Below are 18,440 nucleotides of genomic sequence, written 5' to 3' on the forward strand. Positions count from 1 at the left end.
GCTGCATAATACATTTTTTACAAATGGTTCTTTGCATTTTATAAGCTCAACATATTTTTAAATCCTAAAAACATTAAAATTTCACTAAACACACCTTTTATTGGCTGTCTTTTCATCCACAAGTTTTTTCTAAAACTTTTTAGCAAGAGGTTCTTGCAACAGAAAACATATATCTGCACTTCTCATTGTTTTTAACGTGTATATGATTTTAATTTCTTGCTAGCATTTTCTTTCTGTTTTCTTTTTTATTTTCTTTTATTATGCAAGCACTTTTAACTTCTTACTTTTATTTTTCTCATGTTATAGTTCAACGTCTTTTTCTATTTGTTTCTGCCTTGAACAGTAAAAAAAAGGATTAATCTGTGAAGAAATTTTCTTTCTCGCACAGTTGGAGAAAGTTTTGACTCGAAATAATTTTACTTTTGAATAGCAATTAAATTGGACTTATTCAAACCGAAAGTTTCTTTTGAAGGATAGAATAATTTGCATCGGAGTTTCGCGTAGGATCCATTTAATACTACTCCATTAGAAATAATTTTTCTAACAATGTCAGCAAAGAAAGAGAAATTTGAAACATTTTCGTAGAACCTTATCTCTTGGGGTGAAGGTATGACTTTCGAAAACGACGCACTCTGCAAACGATAGATGGGAAGTGGATGCAAATGCGGCGCTTCGAACGTTTCCAAACTCGCAATTGTGGCTGTCGGAAAGCTAAGTCCCACCGAGGTATAGGCATGCCTCCATTTTGTTTTCCCACGAAAAAGCTCTTTTAAAGAATAAATGTTGTTTGCTTCATTTTCTGTGCAGCTTACCATGGAACCGCACAAATTGTGAAATAATGAAAAAAAAAAGAAGAAAGGAAACAAATAAATAAATAAATTAAGCGCAGAGTGAGACTTTTTTAACGCATAAATTATTTCCCCTCGTCTTCCCGCTATTGTGAATCGGCCAAAATTTTAAATCTTAAATTTTAAATTTTAGAAATCCTAAAATTTGCCAAAATTTTGTGAAATGTCGCCAAATTTAAAGATTTGGCGAGAGATGAGTAATACCAAACACTTCAGTCTGCATCTGCAAAGAGTGAAGATGTCTCCCATTTAGAACCGAAACTCTGCTAAATTAGGCTCACTTTTTTTTACATCTTGGCAAACTTTGAGACTTCATATTTCGTTGAACGGGGAGAAGAGGGCAAGTAATTTATTCGTTCAAAAATTTGTTTCACTAAGGTCTTTCAATTGCTACTTACATTTTCCCCCCACTATTCCGTTTTTCTGGTACGAACAGCTCAAGAGATTGCAAAAAATGTTATCTGCCCCATCGTATTTCACGAGCATATTATGAGCATTTTGTTTTTGAAATAAATCAAGTTTAGTAGCAATGAAATGTATCGGGTGCGACGCAAGCGCATAAGGTACTGTTTTGCAAGTGTACTAAGGTATAATGGACAAAAATAAATTATACTTCGCGTGACGCAATAGCAACTTAGGCATGCTTAAAGTTTTCTATACCAATGCTCGCAGTATTAGGAACAAGATGGATGAATTGAAAAGCATAGTTATGGATGAGAAGTTGGATGTTATCGGAATTACAGAGACATGGGCTACCGAATCTGATGCAGAGTTATTACATATTGCTGGGTATAATTTATTCAGACAGGATAGAGTAGGTAAAAGAGGTGGTGGGGTTTTATTTTATGTTAGAGACAATTTTATTTGCAATGAATTGGTCATAAATGATAAGCCTACTGATATTGATATGGTTTGGCTGGAGTTGATGAGCAGTAAGGGCATAAAGCTACGCTTTGGAAACATTTATAGGCCACCTAATTCAAACCAGGGACAAGATGAACAGATGTACCGTATTATTAGTGACATGTCCAGTAAGGGATCCGTTATCATAATGGGGGATTTCAATTTTCCGGGTATTGATTGGAATAATTTTTATCCTGGTAATGGCAAAGAAGAGGAATTTTTAAAAGTAATTGGTGACTGTTTCTTAGATCAAGTTGTAACTCAGGGAACTCGAGAGGAGGCCATTTTGGATCTAGTTTTTTGTGACATAGGTAGTTTTGTTCAGGGGTTGAGTGTAGGGGAGCATATTGGAGATAGTGATCATAACAGCATTAGGTTCCGGGTTAAATTTGAAGTGTGCAAAGATGATAATTTTAGGTTTGTGCCCAATTTCAGAAACACCGATTTTGTTGCACTTAGGCAGAGCTTGAAAGAGGTTTTTTCGTCAGGGTTGGAAAATAGCGACGTAGATCAGCAGTGGACGGAATTTAAGGATAAACTTGCTAAAACCGTTGGGGACTATGTTCCATTTAGGAAAAAAGGTGTTAGTACCAAAATTTGGCCCATGTGGTTCTCCAGGGAGACTAAAGAAGCTCTTAATTATAAGCAAGCCACTTTTCGTAAGTTTAAAGAAACTGGTCAGAGTGCGGAAAGGATCCAGTATGGTAAGGCAAGGCGAAATTTTAAGTATTTGGTACGGATTCAGAAAAGGGAATTGGAGCAAAGGCTGGCAGATGACATTGATGGGAACCCTAAGAGGTTTTTTGCTTACGCTAATTCTGGGAAAGCTCGAAACAGTCAAATTGGGCCTTTGGTTGATGAGCATGGAAATTTAATCCAAAACGATAGGGATATTGCAAATGTTCTAAATAACTTTTTTTCCAGTGTGTTTAACGATAACTGTATCTCAACAGTTGACACTAACAAGACACAAGCTATTATACAGCTTGAGGATTTTGTATTTTCCAGGGAGGAGGTTTTATTTCATTTGAAAAAGATTAAAGCAACTAAAGCTCCGGGACCAGATAATATTTATCCAAAAATTTTAGTTGAATGTGCAGAGGAATTAGTGGATGTTATTTTGAATATTTTCAATGCTTCTTATAACTCGGGGACGGTGCCAGAGGACTGGAAGCTGGCTAACATAATGCCACTCTTCAAGAAGGGGTCTAAAGGTATTGCTGGGAATTATAGACCTGTAAGTTTGACTTCGGTGATTTGTAAGATTTTCGAAACTTTGATCAAAATTAAGATCATGATGTTCTTAGAGACTAATAGTCTGTTGACTAGTTTGCAGTATGGTTTCAGGAAAGGTAAATCCTGTACTACTAATTTATTGCATTTCTACGACAAGGTTACCTCAGCTTTAGATAACAAAAAATGTGTGGATGTTGTTTATATTGATTTTCAAAAAGCTTTTGACAAGGTACCGCATGTTGCTCTTCTCAGCAAGTTAGCTGACATTGGAATAGGAGGAAAAACTTTACTTTGGGTTAGAAATTGGCTTACTGGTAGGAAGCAAAGAGTAGTTGTGAGAGGAAATCATTCTAATTGGAGTGATGTTTTAAGTGGGGTTCCTCAGGGATCAGTTTTAGGGCCTCTTTTGTTTATTATATTTATGAATGATATCAATGATAATATTTCTGGAAGCATGAATTGTTTTGCTGACGATGTAAAAGTTATGGGGATTGTCGAAAATGAAGAACAAGTAAAACAGCTGCAAGAGGATTTAGATCATATTACTAAGTGGGCAGATAAATGGGGTATGGCAGTTAATGTAGGGAAATGTCAAGTGCTACACTTAGGTCATGGAAATAAGCGTATGAGATATCGTTTACAGGGTTCAGTCATAAATCAGGCAGAAAATGTTATGGATCTGGGTGTCTTTATAAATCAGGACTTCAAGTTTAGTCAACAGTGCAGTATTGCTAGTAACAAAGCCAACAAAATGCTTGGGTTCATCAATAGATCTATTTCGAACAAATCTAAGAAAGTTCTTCTGCCTTTATATAGGAGTTTAGTAAGACCTCATTTGGAGTATGCTGTTCAGTTTTGGTCGCCTTATCTGAAGAAAGATATTTTTGTATTGGAAAGGGTTCAAAGAAGGGTAACTAAATTAGTAAGGGGACTCTCAGATTTAGATTATGATACCAGACTTAATAGGCTTAACATGTATAGCCTGGAGCAAAGGAGAGTCAGAGGGGACATGATTCAGTTATTTAAATTTATCAAAATGAAAGATGTAAATGGATTAACTTTTTGCGGGGAAAGCAGGACAAGGGGTCATTGTTTTAAGCTATTTAAATCTCAGGCTAACTTGGAAATCAGGAAAAACTACTACTTTAGCAGGGTCGTGGGCACTTGGAATAGCTTACCGGAAGAGGTGGTAATGAGCAAGGGAGTGGATAGCTTTAAGAGGGCCATTGATCTTCATTGGGGACTAATTAATTGACTAGGACCAGCCTAGCTGGGCCCAGTGCCTGTTGCTGGTCGTCACATTTGTATTTGTATTTGTATTTGTAAATGACCTCCAAGCTTGGGTACTATTTTACGAATGGGCATTTGGTTAATTGTGATTTTATTATGGTAAAAAATAAATAAATTGAAACACTTTCAGAGACATAAACTATCAATTTGTTATATCGCCGCGCAAACGTTAATCAGTGTGGCTCAGTTGGCAGCGCGCGGGGCTTCGAGCAGGTAGGAGCCAGGATCTGGTCCCGGCTGTGACAATCCAGTGTTTGGACTTTTAAATTGCTTTTATTTATACCGTGTTCAAAATGTTCTGTAAGTTTCTTTCCCTTTCTAACGGAATGTTCTAGAATGTTCTACGTTCATATAAAAGCGGGAACCTCACGAGTTGTGGGCAGTTCTCTAGTTCTTCCATGCTGCGAGTTGCGGCAAGCTAATAAAATATCTAGTTTAGTTAAACGTCCTCTGTGATTATTTAAATCATCGTGACAATATTACAGCATTGTACATTTAGCGCTTTAGACGAACCGAATGCACTTGATATATTTTAATATCAAATGCTGCATCTGGCAAAAATACTACGATTAATAGTTTTTCGTGTTATATGAAGTCTAAAATGTAAACACATATGAGGCAGTGAGAAGCAAAGGGATGTAAGTGGCAAAATTTAAAATTTGGAGATAACCAGTACAAATGATAGGTGAAACCTCTCCTCTGTCTTGGGGCAAGAGATGGTACTAGTAGCCCTGGTAGTTGCCATTATGATTTAAATAAAATTTTCAAAGAAAGCCTACCTGGAACCGCAACTTTAAAAGCATTTTACTCAAATCTAGAAAATGTCCACTTACATCCCTTTGCTTCTCAGTCTCATATGTTTATTGATGTTAAAAGACTTATTTTAGATTAAAATTTTTATGATTGTATATTTGTACTTGGGAGGTAAAGGGCACTATGTCCATTTTGAAATAATAACTTAAAATTTTTTAAATTTAAAAACTCCTATCATTGCATATCAAAAGGCATTAAAATGTAGAAAAAAATTTCATTTAAAAAACCCCATAAATGAAAATCCGGTGAACATATGATCACGAAAAGAAAACTTTAAACACATCTTTTGGAAAGTTTCGTTTTTCTTTTTTTACATAGGGCTCTTTCTTCTATGGTACAGATTTGTCATTTGTATTTTGAAGAATGTAAAGATCTCTGTTGCAAAGCAAACAACTCTTTGTGATTAATTTATAACAGTAATACTTTTTCAAAACATAAACCGGAAGAGATTTCGTAATAAAACTCGAATGTTTCAAATCAGTTTTTCTACCACGACAAACTCCAAAACACCCTTTGTTTATCTTCTACAGAATCGAGTTTTTGAGACAGGAGAACAGAAATGGCTGACTCTCGTATACGGGAAACAGAGGACGACGAAATTCGATCGGGCCATCAAATTCTCGTTTGCTTTCAAAGTGTTAACTGGGCCTAGGTAAAGAGAAAATCTTCTCTTATCGCGCTCTCTTAAACATTGAGTGGAAATTTCGGAGGGAAATAAGAAGAGAAAAAAAGTCATCATTTGCATGATTGGTCGAAGTTTGAAAGCAAAATGAATATCGTTGCTTACGACGGTTTTTTTGTCCCTACTTTTAGCGCCACTTTTCACAAGACATGAATGAGAGTACTTAATACCTTGCAAAAGAGGACGTAAAAGATGTTTGCTCTTAAGTTGGGATTAAGGCCTGGTGGTTGGTGTTTTGATTTTTGTCGCATAGAATTGGCAGCAGCGAGCCCAATACTCATTGATGAGCTAAAAAGTAGACGTTGTTTTACTGAGGTTTGCTTGTCTAGATAGAAATGTCACACTTTCTAGGTGAAATATTGGTTGCTGCATTAATTATATTTCACTTCAGGAGTATGAATGATTCTTGTATGCGACTTCACAAGTAGTACTTTGACTTTTGCAGAGATCTGCTCCCAAACAAAGAACTCAAATCACCACCTGTGGAAGATCCCTCTGACTCGCTCATGGTATACTAGGCAGGCTCCGGGTGGTTCTTTTAGCATCAAAGTGGATAGAGATACCCAGTCTGCTATTAGTAGACTTTCCAGTGGTCAAATCAAGAGCCTTTCTTTTGATAAGGGGCAAAAATTATATTTGATGTGTCCCAAATGCAACTTACAGCAGGCCTCTCCGGAACATCTGTTGAACTGCGCATGCCTTACCAGGGAGGACATTTATTCTAGTCCTCTTCTGGTGTTTGACTTTTTGAAGGTTTTTGGACTCGTGAACCTGGTTCAGCCTTAGATCAGGAGGAATAAGACAACAACAAAAACAAAAAATTAATGGTAGTTTTAAGTTGTGTCATAAGACCGAAAGAGTTAATGACACATATTAAGGCTTTGTTCCTTTCGAATCGTAGTGGCATTAAACGTGTTAATGAAGTTAATAGGGAAATTTCGATTCTTCTTTATATGTAGCATGATACTACGCTTGATACAGATTGCACTTCAACGAAATTTCTATGTTTGAAACTGTTAACGAAGACGAGAGCCTTCATGTGCGCAACTCTTGCAGTTAGAGCTGAGTCTAGTACGAAAGAACGGGAGATATTTTCAAAAAAGCACACCTCTCCATAGAGGTGCATCTATAGTAGATTAGCCTTTATTAGTAGGTAGAGCTCTTAGTAGGTACAGGGTGCGGAGAAAGTTCCCACAATTCTGTTTAAAACGTTTTTTTGATGTTAAAATCCTATGTTGGCGATTTATTTGGCACATATTGTTTATTGGCATTAAAAGTATTTGAGGTTTAATCATTTGTTCTTTGTTAGTTCATTGAGTTGGTGAGCTATGAATCGTGAAAATGTGCGTGTTACTGTCGTTGAATTGCACAAGAAGGGAATGAAAACAGCCGATATTATTCGAACGACTGGATTCAAGAGTAAAACAGTCTATGACGCTGTGAAACGCTACAAGGAGACTGGGGGGACTGCCGACCGTCCACGGAGTGATCGTCCAACCACTGCAAAATGCCTGGAATGAGATAACGGTGGATGCGTGCGCGAGCATCGTTGGCAATTTCAGACTGCGGCTACGTAAATGTATTGAAGTCCAAGGAGCCAATTTCGAACAATTGTTATAATTTTTTTGTTTAATGTTATTATTATTGTTTCCATGAAGAGTTTTTATTGCTTTAACTTGTTGATTTGTTGAATTATGTGTTAGTTACAGCCTATTGAAATATCTAATAAAATTGTGGGAACTTTCTCCGCACCCTGTATTTTTTAGTAGGTATTAGTAGGGAGACCTGTATTAGTATAGATTGAAGAGACACACTTTCCAGATTTTACTTTTGTTTTGATCTATAGTTTGACTTATTTTGATGGCGAATAGCAAAATGAATGTCCAGGTGAATATATTTCTGCTGAAAATTGATTTAATTTGCACTAAGAAACTTTATGAATCGCTATGATTCCTTTCAGAACTCAAACTTTTGGAGATAGTCTCGCCGGAGTATTAACAGTTAGAATATCGAAAAAAGTTTGGAAAAAAGCTACACTGTGTGAATTTTAACGGTTTAGTTTGCATGACTGCTCCAGAAATTTAACTTCGCATATATCGGAGAAGTATTGCAGCGTAGTGCAAAGGGCAGCAGGATGCACTCGAAAGAATAACAGAGCACTCTCAAAAAGTAAAGAATCTGATTTCGTGTCTATAAACTTGTATCTATAGTTGGGGCAAACACACACCTTATAATACATTGACAATGGGTGATTCCGAATAGAACAAGTGAAGCCTAGATTCCGAAACATTTATTCTTCGTCACCAATCAACATTGCAATGGTAAATAGTGTAAATCTTTCAAAAAAAAACCCTTTGACATGAAATGACGTCTTGGAAACGTCATAGCGTCGTTAATGGCAAATGGACGTCAGGGCAAACATAATTTTAATGACATCTCCCAGACGTCATTGTATATCAAGAATTAAAGTTAGTGTAGAGTTATGGTAACTTCGAATAATTTTATTTGTATGTTAAGAGATGAAACTTGAATACTCCTTTAATAAAAATGCATAACACACACAATCTTTGTCTACAACAGTGGTACAAAAACTTTTTATTCGTTGACCCCATTTCATATTAAGATAACTCTCGCGGAACAGAACGCATATACAATTGAAATATATTTGAGTTTTTTTTCCTAGATAACGTGGGAAAACACGACGGAAAAGGAAGAAAAATTACGTATCATTAGTTGTTGTCAACAATTAATTTATGTGTTTACTTCATGAATACGACGTTTCCATCTGCCTTTTAGATATTAATTTCTGACCATTTGGCTTCAATTTTGAAGTAATCATCTTTCAATACCGAATAAAGATGATCGATTTTTTTCAAAGTTTCAATAACATAGTTTACAATTCATAATATTGAAAAAAAAAGGACCAAATGATCCCCGCTTGCCATAGGTTGAGCACCACTGGTCAACAAAGTGAAAAAAAAAATTAAGTGGAGTGACTCAAAAAGAAGTTAAATTTAGTGCGTGAAATTTTCTTGTCAAATGCTATTCAACTATTCAATCCATTGGCTGGGACAATACATCCCAGTTTTGTCGCATTAAATGCAATTGTGCCGCCTATAGTAATCTGTGTACTACAAGCATACACCAAGTTTCTATTTTATTTTCTTTATGAATCTTCAACGCTTCCTTGGAAGCTAAAAGATATAACTGACTGGTCATTGATGAGCAGTCAAATGGTTCATCAGTAGTTTTTGAAGTAGCTTGTTCTTTTGAAGTAGCCGTTTTATAGTAATCCGCTTACAACATTTCAATTTTATTTTCTTTATAAATCTTCAACGCTGTCTTGGAAGCTAAAAGATATAAAGCATGCATGATGCTCAACTGACTGCTCACTGATGAGCAGTCAGTTGGTTCATCAATTTTTTTTTTTGAAGTAGCTTGTTCTTTTGAAGTAGCTGCTATATAGTAATCCGCTTACTACATTTCAATTTTATTTTCTTTATAAATCTTCAACGTTATTTTGGAAGCTAAAAGATATAAAGCATGCATGATGCTCAACTGACTGGTCATTGATGAGCAGTCAGTTGGTTCATCAATGGATTTTGAAGTAGCTTGTTCTTTTGAAGTAGCTGAATCCGTTTACTACATTTCAATTTTATTTTCTTTATAAATCTTCAACGCTGTCTTGGAAGCTAAAAGATATAAAGCATGCATGATGCTCAACTGACTGGTCATTGATGAGCAGTTAGATGGTTCATCAATGGTTTTTGAAGTAGCTTGTTCTTTTGAAGTAGCTGCTATATAGTAATCCACTTACTACATTTCAATTTTATTTTCTTTATAAATCTTCAACGCTGTTTTGGAAGCTAAAAGATATAAAGCATGCATGATGCTCAACTGACTGGTCATTGATGAGCAGTTAGATGGTTCATCAATGGTTTTTGAAGTAGCTTGTTCTTTTGAAGTAGCCAAATCCGTTTACTACATTTAAATTTTATTTTCTTTATAAATCTTCAACGCTGTTTTGGAAGCTAAAAGATATAAAGCATGCATGATGCTCAACTGACTGGTCATTGATGAGCAGTTAGATGGTTCATCAATGGTTTTTGAAGTAGCATGCTCTTTCGAAGTATCTGCTATGGTAATCCACTCACTACATTTCAATTTTATTTTCTTTATAAATAATCTCCAACGCTGTCTTGGAATCAAAAAGATATAAAGTATGCATGATGGTTTAATGGTTTTTGAAGTAGCATGTTCTTTCTTTTGGCAGCGAGCCCCGCAAGGTGATTCTGAACAAGGGCTGTACTGGCCTCGGGTTCAACATCGTTGGCGGGGAGGACGGCGAGGGCATCTTCGTGTCCTTCATCCTCGGTGGAGGACCGGCGGACCTGTCCGGGGAATTGAAGCGGGGAGACCAGATACTCTCGGTAAGTTATGGAACTACCCTTTCCTTCTTATATAAGTATGTAGAAGGTGAACGCAAAGGTGGTGGACCCGATTTCAAAAATTCATATTTTCGAAACGACTGCACGTATTAAAACACGCCACCTTAAAATCATTTTTGCATGTCTTCGTCTTTACTATAGAATTTTTACGTCTAGAATGTTTCACCATTCCTTCCCTGTACTTGTTAGTATTTTCTTTTTGCAAGTTATAAAGAGATACAGCGCTCATTTAATGACGATATTAACTATGTCTTATTTTAGGTGTAGAGATTACATTAGGTGTATCCAGAAAAATCATGTATTAACACGCTTTTATTAGCTTCACTTCTATGTTTGTGAGTAACTCTCCTTTGGATTAAGAGCTAGTGGCTTATTACTGTTAGTACATTCCACCACTTTATGAGCGTTCATGGTAGAGATCTAAGGAGCGGGTCTTCGCTGACGCCCACCTCCGGGAATCATTAGGCGTGCGTTTTAATCCCGTCTACACCGAAATTAAATTTATAATCTTGCAACTCAATTTTCGCCCACTTTTTGTGATCGGAATCTTTTAAAATTTGGAATGCAACCTCAGACCCGATGACAATGCAATACTCTATAATCAAATTAATTTATTAACGATAAGTTATTGTAAAGTTAGACAAACAACGTCAGAAAAAGCACAAATTTGCCAGTTACAGCAGATACGTGTTTCGGCGTTACAGGGAACGCCTTTTTCAATGCAAAAAATAATGAGCTTATGGATGAAAAGGCTTTTGTCGGATGTCTTTTCATCCATAAGCTCATTATTTTTTTGCATTGAAAAAGGCGTTCCCTGTAACGCCGAAACACGTGTCTGCTGTAACTGGCAAATTTGTGCTTTTTCTAACGTTGTTTGTCTAACTTTACTGTTCAGGAAAAAGGTATTTATTTATCTGATAAGTTATTGGTTTATTCTAATTAACACGCTTTTATAAGCTTAACTTGTATGTTTGTGGGTCCAACTTTCCTTCGGACAAATAGCCAGTGGCTTATTAGAATTACTTACAACGTACAAATCAGAGCTGTGGAGTGTAACAATGTTTGCACATGAAATCACCAGAAAGCATTCAAAATGTCTGATGCAAATAAAATAATAATTTAAAAAACTAAAAAAACATGCTTTTGTAGCAAAATGAACTAAAAAGTAAAAAATAAATAATAGTTTTAAAAAACTAAAAAATACGCTTTAGCAGCAAAATGAACTAAAAAGTTAAACATAATCTTTGGATGACAAGTATATAAAGTCATTGACCAAACACTTAATTTAACTGTAATAATAAAAAACAAGAAGTTCTGTCTAGAACTAGACGAGCCTCCTTTCCCGTATACCCATACTACTTTCTAGTACCTGATCAATATTCTCAAAAATAGCTAAAATTGCAATTTTTTTCAAACATACTTTTAAAATACTTTAAGCTGATTTCTAGGAATAAAATATTCCTCACTCATCAAAAAAAAAAAAAAAAAAAACACGAACAAATAAAATAGCAGCAACTTTTAAACAAAGTAGCTTAATACACTTTTTTAGATTAAAAAAAATCTTTAATAGCTTTCAAAATGAAAAATTAATAAGTAAAATTAATAAGCTCATTAAAATAAATACATCATATCAAAAAAAAAATCGTTTCTTTTTGCCCTGTTGCCAAAAACATTTTTTAAAATAAATTAATGCAATTACTAAAACAAAAAAAAAAAAAACAATAAAATGTCAACTTAAAGAAATAATTTTCTTTGTCAAAAAAAAAAAAAAAAAAAATCGTCTGCGCATATCTTATGTAGAAACATAAATGACTTCGAGTTGATTCGCCGGTAACTGAATAGCTAAATTTAAACTTTAGCGTGAAAATAAAAACAAGTCATATCAACAATAAGTATTTCACAGTTAAAACCATAGCTGAGGAGTCGGAGTCGGAGTCAATCTCATTTTGAGATAAAGGAGTCAGAGTCGAATATCCAAGAATCGGAGTTAGTCATTTGTCCATAAATTTTTGCCAAAGCTACGAAGTCAGAGTTGAAGTCGGGGAGTCGGAGTCAAATGAATTGTCGGGCACAGGAATCGGAGTCGGAGTCAGGTGCCTCTAAATTCTCGGAGTCGGAGTCTGGAATTTGTGGCGTCAAGAGCTATTTCTAACAAAATTTGTTTGAAGTAAATCCGCCTTCAAGTACGGAATCTACATTGACTTTCAGTTTCCCCGTAGGCGCTAATGTTAAGGGATTTGAACAGTTCAAAATTGAACGGAAAATTGTTCAAATCAAAAAGATATTTTATATACAAGTTTTTCATCAAAAGCTTTTTCCTACAAATTTTGTTTGAAGCAAATTCACAGTTCGGAATTGCCTTGAATTTCCCCGTAGGCGCTAATGTTAAGTTTTTTTTGAACTGTTCAAAATTGAACAAAAAATAGTTCAAATCAAAAAGTGAAATATGGGAATGAGGTGTCCTCGCCGAGATCTTTCGAACAAAAAAAAGTTTGTTCGAATCGGACTATTCATTCAAAAGTTATTAGGGGGGGGGGGGGGACAGACAGACAGACCGACAGACATTTTTTCCCATCTCAATACCCTACTTTCCAATTTTTAATTTTTCGATATTTATTTAATTATTTTATTTATTTTTGAGTTTTTTTTTTTGTTTTTCGATATATTTTTAAGATGCATTAAGCCTTCTTTCATGCTTTTTTCTTCTTTTTCTGACTTTTACTGGGAAAGTAGGCTAAAAAGCGTGGGAGCGGCCTTTTTACATTTTTGAATGGACAACAAGTGGAAGAAATTTAAGACAACTGATAAGAAGCCCCGCACGCTTTTTTTCTGTTACAGTAAAATGAAGTGTTTGGTCAATGACTTTATATACTTGTCATCCAAGGATTATTTTTAACTTTTTAGTTCATTTTGCTACTAAAGCATGTTTTTTAAAACTATTATTTTTTTTTATTTATTTGATTGAGTTTTATTTTTGGTGAAACAGTATGTAAGTGAGTTTCGAATCGTGTTTTAAGATGTTACGCATTCCTGTTGCAGGTGAACGGCGTGGACCTACGGCAGGCGACACACGAGCAGGCGGCGGCAGCCCTCAAGGGAGCCGGGCAGACGGTGACCATGGTCGTGCAGTACAGACCTGAAGGTGAGTCTTTCGTATCCCTTACGCCCCCCATGGTGGAAGCATTGCAATTAGTGATGTGCCGGATCGTTCAAAAAGTAGATCCGCGGATACGGATACGGATCATTCGTGTCAAGATCCGCGGATACGGATACGGATCTCAATTTTTTTTTTACCCAATTCAACTATCCAAGTGTAAAATTTGTTACGGAAGGTATTCCAGTCAGAATAATAGCAGTTTCTTCAAAAAATGTCAACTGCGGCAAAAATATAATCAAGACTGATTTACTCCTTAAAGAAATCTCCGTTAAAACTGAAGGAGAGTTGGGAGGAATGAGTCAGCGCTGCAGTAATGCTTAGATGGAATGTCAAAAATTATTTCTAGCTTACTCGGTAGATGTAAGATACAGGAGCAAGAGTGTAAAGCTGCTACTGGACAGGCTAGAAATAATTTTTCCCATTTTATTTTAGCATAAATGCAGCGCAAAAATTCTCAAGATCGAGGAAGAAAATGATCCGTTTAAGATCCGTCAAAAAAGTAACGGTTTATTTTCCCTCGGATATCCGCGGATACGGATACGGATATCCGGAACATCACTGATTGCAATACACATAATATTCCCTTTTGGAATTTGAGAAGATCTGCCACTTTCCAAGTGACAGATTTTTGTTCTTGGTGCGATAGTTTATTGGTGATCATTGTTAGCTAGGTCAGCTCGAGCATTTCAAAATATTTCTGGCCAAAAAGGCGATAAATGGCAAACTAACTCCATTGACATCTACATGCGTCTCGTCGCATCAAAGTCAATGATCACCACGACAATTAAAAAACGAGCGGATGTGTGCATCACATGACTTCCTTTTACACCAATTTAATGTTACTTCTCCAATATTGGAAAATTTAATGTGATTCAATAGTTAACTCTCTAAATATCGCCAACAGTGGCCAATTTGAAACCAGATTTTTAAAAATAAAAGCGAAATTTGTCGCCAAGTTGGCGACTAAAAGACTGGCGATATATAGCCAAGTGTCCACCAAATTGTAACACCCCTTGAGCTTGCATCGAAATTCACAATGATTTCTCCGCAAAAATGTGTGAAACACCCCCTTTGGAACATCTGAATGCAACCAAAAAGGGTGGTGCACAAATAGACCTCACTACTAGGAGCCTAAGTATCGAATTTCAACTTTCTAGGACATACCGTTCTTGAGTTATGCGACATACATACGCACGTACATACATACGGACGTCACGAGAAAACTCGTTGTAATTAATTCAGGGATCGTCAAAATGGATATTTCGGATGTCTATACGTTGTTAGGCTCTCATCCGCGTGTGATCGGGTTGAAAAAAAAAACCTCAACATTCATTCGGGGGTCAGCTAAATGGAAATTAAGGCCGAATTTTGAGTGACATTTTTTTTTTGCGAATACAATACTTCCTTTTTTGTAAAAGGAAGTACAAACAAGATGATGTGTGCATCACATGACTTCCTTTTATTCCAATTTAATGTCATTTCCCCATTATTGGCAATTTTAATGTGATTCCATTGTTTACTCTCTAATTATCACCAACAGTGGCCAAATCGAAACCAAATTTAAAATTAAAAAGAAATCGCCAAATTTATCGCCACGTTGGCGACAAAACTTGGCGATTAAAAGACTGGCGATATATCGCCAAGTGTCAGACAAATTATAACACCACTTGAGTTTACATCGAAATTAACAATGATTTCCCCCCAAAAGGGGCAAAAGACCCCCTTAGAAACATTCGAATGCAACCAAAAGGGAAGGTGCACAACTAGGTCCCACTAGGAGTGTACGTACCAAATTTCAACTTTCTAGGACATACCGTTTTTGATTTATGCGAGATACATACGCACACACGCACGTACATACGGATGTCACGAGAAAATTCGTTGTAATTAACTCGGGGGTCGTCAAAATGGATATTTCGTGTGTCTAGGTTCGTTGGCATATATCCCCGTGTGGTCGGGTCGAAAAAAAAAACTGAACATTCATTCGGGGGTGTGAAAAATGGAAATTAAGGCCGATTTTTGACGGAAATTTTTTTCGCGAATACATTACTTCCTTTTTCGTAAAAGGAAGTAAAAATCTGAAATGACGCTTGGTGTCTGTTCTAAGGAACTCACTTTTCTGATGATCTGATGTTAAGGGAGAGGTGAAGAGAGGCGAGGGGGCCTCCATGGCGCTGCCTGGTAGCGGTTTCGCTTCATATGCCGGATGTCGTGTGTTCGATAGCCACCGGTGCCCTGGGTGTTATTTCAATTCTTAATACTGTTAATCTTTCCTGTGTTGTCTTATGAAAATGAATTAAGTTCAACCTCTCTTGAAGCAATGGCACCCAATCTTTCCGTAGTGTTTAACACTGTCCTGGCAAGTGGAGCTCCGCTGGCCGGCCGATTAAACGATTTCATTTGTTGAAATAGGGGTGAGGAAAAACGTATTGTGCGATGAGGTTTTATCAATGAAGTTATCGCACCGATGACTAATTTAATTAGTGCATTTTTAGTTGCAGAGTGTAACTGGAGTCCCTCTTCAGAAAAACAATACCTGTATTTGAAATTATGAATTTATTTCCTCCTTGGTGATATGATACAGTGTTATCCTGGGCGAGCTATTTACATATGAAATATGATATTGCAAAGTAAGTTCTCTCAAAGCATAGATAGATTTGTAAAACAGGCAAAACCATTATTTGTAAATTTGCATTATGACAAATGAAGAATCATTTATGCAATCGAAGTTACAGTTATTTAAACTTTAGGTTTGCAGATAAGGTTTACAGTTATAAAATGCTTATTCGAGAGCATGACGACAAGTAGCCGACTTGGCTGACTACGAAACTAAAATACGGCGCCTTAACAGAGAGAGCAACTGAGCTACAGAAGCAACATATATAGTCAGCCAGAGTCATTCGCATGTGAAATGCGCATTTCCCGATGTTAGAACGGCGGCCAATCAAATGGATAAGGAACTTCGTCATTTCATGACGTAAGGCACGCACGTGTCTAAGATCGAGAAATACGTTACATACATTGAAATTAGCATTTGTGACTTTGCAAGATAAAAGAAAATAGGGAATTAATTAAAGCCAAACGTATCAAAATAAACAAATAATTGATAATATTATTTGGAATTCCCAAAAAAACGGCTGAAGCCCAACTCTGCGCCTAACAATTCCTCTTCTTACTGATTTCTCTCCCTTGAAAAAAAAAAAAAAAGACTTGCTCAAGGCTTCTCAGAGGCGGATAGTAAGTATGGTTACGTCAAGGCTTCTCAGAGGCGGACAGTAACTATGGTTACGTAAACAACAACAAGAGAGGCAAGGACGTAGTAAGAATAGTGAGTTAATTACTGTGTGGGGCTGTCAATGGTGGTCTTGCCGCGTTAAAATAAACGACAGTAATTAGACGACATTCATTTTTGTGAAGAGAGAACAAAAACTAACTTTATTGACAAAGCATGGACGCGCCGTAGTCGTTCGAACATCACAACCGTTGCCACAATATGAAAACAGAAAAAAGGAATATATAGAAATTATCCGGTTACAGTGAGACGCCACATCATTCCCCCGCCTAGTGAGGTACCGAACGATCAAGAAATTGTTCAAAAAAAAAACGAGCTGGGCGTCTAACGATACGTCCAGATCTGGAATGTGGTGGAGGAAAGTCCTCTGCAAATGTAACTTTCTGCGGAGCTTTTGGAGAATGTGACTTTGGTTTCTTGAGAGCTGGCTGTTGATCGAACTTGGCAGTGGGAGTATGTTGTGGCTGTTCGCTTGGCAGTGTACTGGATAGAAAATCATTTTTAATAGTAGAATTTTCCAAAAAACAGGGTTTTACTCTATCTATTGAAACGTTAACTGCCTTTTCATTTATTTTGACTTGGAAAATTTTGTCTGTTCTGTTTAGAACTTCAAATGGGCCTTGATATGGAGGTTGAAGACTTCGGCGAACAGAATCAGTTCTTACAAAGACACGGGTGCATTTTTTTAGGTCTGCAAACACGAATGGTTTTTGACATGAATGGTTTGTGAATGGTACAGGTCTAAGCTCTTGAATGTTACTTTTTAGAGATTTTACAAATTCAGACTGGGGTTCACCGGCTGTATTTTCAAAAAAATCATAAGGCAAACGGATATTTTCTCCGTAAAGAAGTTCAGCTGGCGTCGAGTTGAAGGTAGTATGCCAAGTTGTGCGTAAATCAAGCAGAATAATCGGGAGTGATTTTGTCCAGCTTTGATTTTCATGGCACATAATGGCAGCTTTTAAAGTGCGGTGCCAGCGTTCCACCGCGCCATTCGCTTGCGGATGATACGCTACTGTGCGTTGCCTTTTGTAACCTATGAGCTTTGATAGCTCCCAAAACAAATTTGATTCGAATTGGCGTCCTTGATCGGTTATGATTGTAGAAGGAGATCCAAAACGAGCTATCCAGGTTTTTACTAGCGCATCTTCAACTGTTCCGGCTTCTATGTCAGGTATTGGGGTAGCTTCTGGCCAACGTGAGAAACGGTCGATGATAGTAAGGCAATAACGGTAGCCTTCTGACGTTGGTAAGGGTCCTATGATGTCAAGATTTATTTCACTAAAACGTTGACTTACTGTATGGTATTGTTGATGTGGACTCCGTACATGTCTGGAAACTTTTGACTTTTGGCATTTGATGCAACACTTGGCCCAATTTCTAGAGTCTTTCTTAATCGATGGCCAAATAAATTTTGAGAAGATTAGTTTGATTGTAGATTTAATGCCTGGATGTGCCATGTCATGAACGTGATGAAACACTTGTTTTCTAAATTCTGGTGGTATGTATGGTCGATTTGCCTCATGGGAAACATCACAGAAATCGATCGGATCCAACAATAGGTAGTGTTAGATGTAACTATGAACCGCACGCAATAGTAATGCACGTACAGTCGTTTTCCAAATGTTGAAATTATTAGTTGGTTTTAAATAAATGTATTGTGTTGTTTTGTACATGTTTGGCTCCTACTTTTAATATCGCTCTCTAAATAAATAAACCAACTGACTTGGTGTCAGGAGTTAAAACCAATATAGTAAGTGGATTGCAAAAC

General features: G+C 36.6%; 1 protein-coding gene across 1 annotated transcript in view; it reads left to right on the forward strand.

The window, feature by feature from the left end:
• Positions 1–18,440, forward strand: part of LOC129216806 (disks large homolog 1-like) — a 175,217-nt gene that overhangs the window by 93,069 nt on the left and 63,708 nt on the right. The window contains exons 10-11 of the mRNA XM_054851023.1: positions 10,046–10,202; positions 13,260–13,362. Coding sequence (XP_054706998.1) covers positions 10,046–10,202; positions 13,260–13,362 — 260 coding nt within the window. The remainder of the gene's footprint in view (positions 1–10,045; positions 10,203–13,259; positions 13,363–18,440) is intronic.

This window comes from Uloborus diversus, chromosome 2 (assembly GCF_026930045.1).
Source record: "Uloborus diversus isolate 005 chromosome 2, Udiv.v.3.1, whole genome shotgun sequence".
NCBI lineage: Eukaryota > Metazoa > Arthropoda > Arachnida > Araneae > Uloboridae > Uloborus > Uloborus diversus.